The sequence below is a fragment of the Rattus rattus genome, chromosome 9, assembly GCF_011064425.1.
Source record: "Rattus rattus isolate New Zealand chromosome 9, Rrattus_CSIRO_v1, whole genome shotgun sequence".
In the NCBI taxonomy this organism is placed as follows: domain Eukaryota; kingdom Metazoa; phylum Chordata; class Mammalia; order Rodentia; family Muridae; genus Rattus; species Rattus rattus.
This window is the reverse complement of record NC_046162.1, coordinates 17,774,432-17,783,007: the sequence shown is the minus strand read 5'-3', so window position 1 is coordinate 17,783,007 and position 8,576 is coordinate 17,774,432. Positions and strand designations below refer to the sequence as shown.

At 46.8% G+C, this 8,576-nt stretch overlaps 1 protein-coding gene across 3 annotated transcripts in view; it reads right to left on the bottom strand.

Annotated features, from left to right (window-relative positions):
- Window positions 1–2,986: 2,986 nt before the first annotated feature.
- The window catches only part of Crebbp (CREB binding protein), a 123,072-nt gene continuing 117,482 nt past the window's right edge, over window positions 2,987–8,576 (bottom strand). For 2 of the 3 annotated variants that reach the window (XM_032913297.1, XM_032913298.1), the window contains one exon: window positions 5,670–7,893. In XM_032913297.1, coding sequence (XP_032769188.1) covers window positions 5,740–7,893 — 2,154 coding nt within the window. In that variant the 3' untranslated portion in view covers window positions 5,670–5,739. Of the gene's footprint in view, window positions 7,894–8,576 lie in introns of all 3 variants that reach the window. The other variant, XM_032913295.1, reaches the window with a different exon arrangement.

The window sequence follows — 8,576 nt, the reverse complement described above, 5'->3', positions numbered from 1 at the left end:
TGACGTAATCTCGCGCGCCGGGTTGTGACGTCACGGAGGCGCCGGCCTGTCCAACGCGATGCCTGTGCAAGAACACGAACGCAGCAAATTGCTGCGCGGGAGAGCCAAAAGACTGTACTTTTTGACCTTGGATCTCAATGACAAGGACGCTGACCCCTTGCCTGGAGTGTGTGATGGTTCTAGTGTCCCCGGCCGGCGGCTGCAGGCTGTCCCTGAGCAGGAGCATCCCATTCTCAAGATGTCACTACTCAGGCTGGACTGTGGATGCGCGGACCTACCTACTCATGTATTTCTATGTGTTTGGGTCATTGGAAAACAGCAGCAATGCCAAAACCTACACTGACAAAGAAATTTTAGGTTTGACTGTTATTCGCCAAAACGTGAACTCAGCAACCAACACCTCTGGACTTGCCGGTTTATTGTGACTTTCTCCCTAGTGGAAGTTTTTTTTGTTTTTGTTTTTGTTTTTGTTTGTTTGTTTGTTTGTTTGTTTTGTTTTGTTTTTTTTATTCAGGCCTGGTCTCTAACGTTTGATCCAAACTCCAGCTGCTTCCTAAGCAGATTGCTTATCACCGCCCTAATCTCAGATAAGACCAAGCGACAGGTTCTCGCTTGATTGACACACGCCAGATACATTTTCCAAAGATCAAATTTTACAAAAACATTAACGCGGTTGTCTAGCTTGTTATCAGACACTAGTTCCAATTGCAGGAGCAGTTAATCCCTGGATCCTGAAGAGCCTTCAAACTTTGGTAGAGGGCATGTTTAGTTATGGTTCTAGGTTGAATGTGTCAAGGATAGCTCCCACATGCTTGACTCTATAAATGGAAAATAGAAAAGAATGGGCAGATCTAGGAGGCCAGACAGATGGCTCTGTATTTAAAATGCCTGTTGCCCTGACATCCCTAAGAAATTGACAGGGCACTATGTGCCTGTAATCTTAGTGCTGGGAAGACAGAGACAAGAGAATCCTTGGGACTTGCTAGCCAACCAATCTAAATTTGCTAGTCCCATGTTCAGTGAAAGACTGTTCCAAAATTTAAGGTGGAGAGCAGCTGTGGGAGACATCTTTCACTGAGTACCGCAACACCTCACAATTACTAGCCCCAAACCCTCAGCCGGTTCTGCTCCTGTTAGGCCCACACCCTCCACAACCAGCCTCACCCTCACTCCCTAGAGTTTTTCTATGTTCATTCTTAGATCCTTAAGTTCTAAGGATCTTCTGTCTGCTTGCAGGCTCTGAACTACCTCCTCCAATCTGCCTGAGTCTCAGTCGGGTTACCACACAGAATAGCTTCCCTGGACACTACTCCTAGAGGCTTCATGTTTCATTCTTTTAACTCTCCATCCTGGAATCATCTCTTCAATCAGAGGTGACACACATCTGTAGAACATTTAGAAAGGTGATGTGAGGGGTTGGGGATTTAGCTCAGTGGTAGAGCGCTTGCCTAGCAAGCGCAAGGCCCTGTGTTCAGTCCTCAGCTCCGGAAAAAAAAAAAAAAATGGTGAAAGGTGATGTGGCATTTAGCAAAGAAAGGGATATCTGGGCTTTAAGGATGGGGATGTAGGGTCTGTCTAGTATACTTCATTACGTTACAGGGAAACCAACTCTAGGCCCTCCTGTGGTCTGGTCAGTTTGGAAACCATGTGTGACCAAGAGACAGAACAGGAGATGACATTCCTGGGAATTCCAAGGGTCATCGGTACACTCTAGTACAAACTCCTAACAGTGGTCCATTTCAGATACCTCTTGGCATCTGCCCCTTCACCTGCCTGGTTCCACTTCCCAGATTTGGAACTTGTAATACTTCAATGCTCACTCCAGGAAGGAGCGTGGAAAGTCACATTCTTGTTGTTAGTGGCCCATACTTTGTGTCAAGTACTGAGAAGTCCTGAGCAGTGTCCAATAAATGAATCCTGGCAGCAGGAGGGGAAAATACCTACAAGAGACGGCAGGAACCGTCTGCCCCCAACCCCCAACCCAGATTCTCACTATAATTTAGAACTTTCCATAGTCTTATCCTTCAAGGATCCTTTTCCTGAATTCCATAGATAAACCTACATATACTGAAAATGTCTGTAGGTTTCCTTGTGGCAAGAGCTACATAATACAGATGAAATAAATACCTAAAGGCCATCTCAGTTTCAAAGCCTCTAGTATAGAAGAATTTTGTGAAGTGGACAAAGTACAGTCTACTTGGCTCAATTCTGTGGATAGCTAGGCTTACTGACTCCCTCCGAATTTTTGTTTATTGAAAAGTGAATTGTCAAAGATTCCATAAATCCTTTATAGACCAATGTAAGCCTGACGAATGCAATGTTTTAGACAATATAGATCAGCTGCACCCCTAATCCACTCACCAAAATTCCCCAGGGGTCTACTTTTAGTTTTGTATCATTTCTTTGGTATCTGATCATTATTTTTCCTACCCTGCACCTAGAATGTGCAACAAACTAAACATGACCAGTGCCATGTAAAACACATCAGGCTCCTCTGTATCTTCACAGTCACAGACAGGCAGGCAGGCAGGCTATCCTTATTCCTATAATTCTCCAGGCTTACTACAGTCTGTGCAGACTGGCTTCCCAGTACAGTTATTTCCTGGCATCACAGTGGCCACCAACACACAACTTAATCACTTAGAACTTAGTTTTGTTTACTGCTCCCCCTTGAGATAGTTCTCTCCCTATGTAGCCCTGAAATTCCCCATGTACATCATGAAAGCCTTAAACCCAGAGATCCACCTCCCTCTGGCTCTTCTGACTGAAGGTGTGGGCTACCACACCAGACTAGCTCCATTTAATAGAAGCCCAAAACATCTCATTCCAACAGTGCAGAACAGCATGTTATCTGTGAATGTAACATTCAGTTCTTAAATGCTAGTGTTTCTTAGAGTCTCAAGTGCATGTAGAGATACCAGGATCTTCAGTCACTGACTGGTAGTTGAGCTAATGCTAAAGGGACCATTAGCCAATCGGAACCATCTTTGAATCCAAGCAGTTTTACCAGCTTTTATTATAAACACCAGCACATTTCAAGTTCCCTCTTTTTGATCACAAATATAGGACTTTTTTCTTCTCCTCTTAAGTATACAGCATGAGACACAGTGTCTGGGCACTCCAGCTCTTACAGAAATTTCCTTAGGACAAAATTAGGGATAATATCCATAGCCCACACTCTCAGCTACATCCTTTGACAGCCAGATGGACAATTGCATAGGATGCAGACTCCAAGGAGGTTGGTACAGAGCTTTGAATTTCAGGATAACCTGAAAAGGATGTCCCCAGTGCCCACATTAAAAGGCTACACATTGTCAAGTGCCACCTCCTGAGTGGGGCTGAGAGCAGCTCCTCTGAGGCTCCAGTTCTTCTTCTTGTTTGAACACATGGCTTGGGACTTCCCAATTGGCAGCAAAGGGAATTCTGAAGAGAGCCAAGAATGTGCAAGGACCCATCGAGTTGAGCAAAGATGGAGCATCAGCTCTGGAGGACTTGGGACAGGGCTAAGTTGGGGATGTTAGATGATGGTCAGTTCCTTACCTGGTCTTATCCACAGTACTAAAATTCAAGATTCAAAATTCTATGTTGAAAACGCTAATCTTGAATAGCTTCAAGTTTAGATTTCCAAGAGTTGGGAATTTTGAAAAATACTTCTGTGAACTTAAAAGGCCAAAAGGAAGGCTATTTGGGTCATGATTTCTAAATTTAGCAGCCCCCACCCCCATCTAGACCACTCTTTTGTTGGAAGACAGGTATTTAAAAAAAAAAAAAAGTTCCCTGGGAGCAGCAGACTAGGGGTAACTTAGTCCCCTGTCAGTGGTCCTCCTCTTAGAGTAACATTTACAGTACTCAGGAGCTACCATCCCCTGCTCAAGAGGGGCACCTGTAGCTCCATGACTCCACAAGTGGGTAAGACCATCAAGTAGCAGCCCCCAGGGTGGCACCAGGCCTGCAAGGCCCTAATGAGGCCACATGGGGCAGGCTGAACTTTTGGGGAGGGGAGGTCAGGAACCACCTCAAGTCCCTGGAGCACCCTTTGCATTGATTGTGGGATCTGGGTAGAGAAAGGGAGGCTGTCTGGAAAAAAAAAAAAAAAAAAAAAAAAAAAAAAGGGCAGGAGCCCCTCCCCACAGGGGCAGCTGGCCAAAGAGGACAGGAAGAGTGGGCTGAAGGCAAAGAGCTGTTTCTGACCCAGTGGTGACAGTCCTTTCCTAGCATGGGTGACATTCACCTGTGAGTACTAAATATGCAAGGTGGTCCTGAGCTGCCCCCTCACTCTCTGTGCAAGGAGCTCCCCTTTTCTCCCTCAGTGGTCACAGACTGGGACATTGCTCAGCTGCCAATACCCACTGAAATTGTGACTGCAGCCCCGACCTCTCCACTCTGAGCAAACAATCAGAACCATGTCTTACAAAGAACAGACTCCAAAAATATATATAAATAAATAAAAACCTTAAACATTCTTACAGGGATCTTAAAGAACAGAATACATGTTAAAAACTTCAGTAATTTATATCAATTTTAAGCGATACTTTATATACAATGGGGAAAAAAACACATGCATAGTCCAAATACAATGTTGAAAACAGCATTTTCATAACAAAAAAACCCCCGAACACTAAGTGTTAATACCATGTACATGAATTCAAGAAGGACCACCCTTTTTGTCTGTTGCACACAGTTTATTTAACAATATGATATAAGAAATGAGTTGGTACGTTACCATTCTATACAGTGATTGAATCTTCTTGAATTTTCTTATTTATAGTAATTATAGCGCTTGCATGATTTACACTAGAATTGCTTTTCCTCATTTCAAGTTTCACATAGAAGAAAGAAAAGAATGCTTCTTCTCTATTAACATTAGCATGGTCTAAGAGAGTGATCATCCCTATTTTTGTCTAAAACCAGTTTTATCAGAGAAACAAAGCAACAATTTCTACATCTGCAAGACAAGAGGCTGGCTTAAGCCAGCATGTATAGATAGATGTGTGTGGGTGTGTACATGTGTGCACGCCGGAGTCAATTCCTATCGTCCAGGGGTAATACTTGGAGATGCCCACAGAGTTCACTATAGAAAAAAATCTTCCCGCAACATCAGCTCGTTATCGGGACACATTATAAGATGCATTATTTCTGGAACCAGTTTCTGAGTATTATTTTTCTTCTCACTTTTAAACATAAATGTTTAAGTCTTGAAAATACAAATAAAAAATATGAATATAATGAACTTGTTTTTCCCGTTAAAAAAAGGCATGAGTCACCAGCAATGACGACAAAAAGAATCCAAACAACCCCCCACCCCCCAAAAACAAAACAGAAAAAAAAAGAGAAAAAAAGCTGAGAGAAAGAGAGAGAGAGAGAGAGAGAGAGAGAGACACCAGATATTTAAATCAACTGGTTTTTAACAAAAAATATATTCTTTGTATTGTTTCTTTAAACATCAATCTGCCCTTCCATGCTTGGGAGTCACAGTCCCATCTAGGCTTAATAAAAAGAGCCCAAATGTCTGGATTTTCAGTACAAAAAAGTCCAAAAACATGAAAGGGGAGGGGGGGGGAGAAAAACAACAAAACAAAAACCAAAAAAAAAAAAAAAAAAAAAAAAAAAAACCCCAAAAAAAAAAAAAAAAAAAAAAAAAAAAAAAAGAAAAAAAGGAAAAAAAAAAAAAACAAAAAAAAAACCCAAAAAATCCCCAAAACAAAAACAAAAAAACAAACACCCAATGCTCTCATAATGCTACAAGCCCTCCACAAACTTTTCTAGCGTGTCTCCCGTGGTATCACCAACCAGGGACAGTTCACTGGACAGCGCGCTCCTGTTGGGGGTATTCAGCTGGGGGAGCATTGCACTCTGTTCAGGGTTCCCCAGGTGTCCCTGATCCATGGAGCTGGCCATGGTGACTGCAAGTCCAGGGTGAGGGGAACCAGTCTGGGGTGAAACATGGTGTGGTGAAGGCTGGGGCTGTATCCGTGGTGACGGGCTGGAATGTGGAGGTTGGGATTGGGGCCGTGGAGACTGCACAGGGGCTGGAGACCGCACCTGGTTACTAAGGGATGTGGCGATCTGCTGGCCAGGGAGATGTGAAGCCTGTGGCTGTCCTGAGAGCATGTGCTGCTGGGGGCTCATGGGGTTCGGCTGGCCTGGTGACCCAATTTGTTGCTTCATCTGCTGCTGCTGCAGAATCCGCTGCTGCAGGGCCTGCTGGATATTAGGGGTGCTGTCTGCCCCTAGCCCAGGCTGCCCCATCTGGCCAAGTTGTCCCATTGGAGCAGCCATCTGGCCCATGGAGCTGCCCTGGATGGGGAGGTGCTGTTGCATGCGTTGCTGCTGCATGGCTGGGGCGTAGCCTCCAGGTCCTTGTGGCTGCTGGAACTGGCTGTGTCCTGCCATGCCCCCGGCCAAGCTGGCACTGCTTTGTTGCTGTTGCTGCTGCTGCTGCTGCTGTTGCTGCTGCTGCTGTTGGTGCTGTAGCAGCTGTCTTCTCACCATTTCTCGGTACTGCGGATTCATGTTTGCCATGTTGGGGTTGTGTCCCGGGTTCATGATATTCAGAGCCTGACCCTGGGGGTTCAGGCCTCCCATTGCCTGCTGTGGTGGAGGCACACCAGGCCGTGGCACACCAGCTTGCATTGCGTTCAGGTTTTGCAGGCTGGGCTGCTGGTGCATGCCAGGCTGGGGCTGCATACCAGGCTGGGATTGAAGTCCGGGCTGGGGCTGCATGCCAGGCTGATTGGCCACATACTTGGCTGTGCGCTGTTTGATGAAAGCTGCCATTAGCTGTGGGTTTGATTTGAGGATGTTCAGCACCTGCTGCTGCTGCTGAGGAGAGCTGGGTGACTTTAGAGTCCGAAGCAGGTCTTGCAGGGCACTTGGCGAGATGCTCCTTGGTGGTTGTACATTGGGCATCCGTGGCCCAGCCACCGCTGCCTGGGCCTGCATGGACATTACAGGCCTGGGCATGCCTGGCATCGGCTGCTGCTGAGGGATGGGTGCCTGCTGCCACTGCCCAGGTGGCATGCTAGACATGACAGGCCCACTGACTTGGTTGGGACGGGGCACATTCAGGCCCACAGGAGCCATCTGGCTTCCTGGGGTCCCCATACCTGCACGCCCTGGGGGCATGCCATTGTTGATGTTTGCTCGGTACAGGTGCTGCTGCTGCTGGGCCTCACGTTCAATTTGCCTGGCTGCTTCCACTGCTGCAGGTGGGGGCTGGGCAGGGGGTGGGGGAGCTGGCACCTGGTTGGTAGGCTTCCCAGCAGACACTATTGTGGGGGGCTGAGTCCGGGCTACACTGGGGAAGCCAGCTGGTGACATGTTTACAGGTGAAGGCTGAGGCTGGGCTGGGGGCTGTGGTGTTTGGGGTGTGCTGGGCTGCTGTGTAGGAGTCCCGGGTGGTGCTGAGGTAGGAGAAGGCAAACTCTGCTGAGGCACATTGCGGGTGTTCATGGTTGCCATTCGCCGGCGCATGAGCTGAGCCTGCTGCAGGCGATGCTGGATCTGCTGCTGGCGGAGCTTGTGTTTGATGTTGAGGCAGAAGGGCACAGGGCATTTATTTTCTTGGCAGTGTTTGGCGTGGTAGCAGCAAAGAGCAATGAGCTGCTTACACACTGGGCAGCCTCCATTAGTCTTGCGCTTGCAGCCCTTGGTGTGCTGCACGACTCGCTTCATCTTCTGGCAAGATGGCAGCGAGCAGTTGGCATTGCGACACTGGCAGGCATGCACCAGGGACTGGATGCAGCGTTGGATGCTGAGACGCCGGGATTCCTGGGGGCTCTTGGACTGTGGCTCACCCTGACTGCTGCCCTCATCATCTAGGCCTAGCCCCCACTTCACCATCTTATGGGTGTGGCTCTTTGTGTTGTAGCAATTGATACAAAGGTCATAGTCCTGTGGACAAGAGGAACAAACCAACATTAGCACAGGCACAGCACAAGCAGACACCCTTAGGCATGGGGCATATTGTAGGACCAAGGCTTGCGCAGTTATTAACGATTCCCTTCCTTCTTTATTTCATGTGCTTTAGACTTAATAGCAAGGACTAAGAACACTGGGGTCATTTCCCCCAAGCACTGTTAGTGGACTGTGAGACACTATCCCTCGGAGAGAGGCATCATCAAAATGATCCTTCCTCAACAACAGAAGCCCTAGTGGCTGAGAGATACTTCAACGTAGAAACTAAAAAGGAAGCATTAAATCCAAAGGATAGGAGCTTAGGAGATAGTTCAGTGGGGAAGAGGGCTTGATGGTCAAATATGAGGACCTGAGTCTCAATCCTCAGCATTCAAACAAAAATCTGGGTATGGCTGTGAGCTTTAATGGCAGCACAAGACAAGGAGGAACGAAGAGGACTGCTGGGATCGCTGGTCAGTCAATCAGCCTAGCTCAAGATTCAGTGACATTTCTTTTCTTAAGGAAATGAGGTAAAGAACTATAGAGTAATTCTCCACTGGTCTCTGTATTCATATACACAAATATGTTTACTTACAAATAACACACTCACACCCACTCACAGAATACATTTGAAGATGACGTCCTATGGCTGGGCCTAGAAATTGTGCTCACAGAAAGCA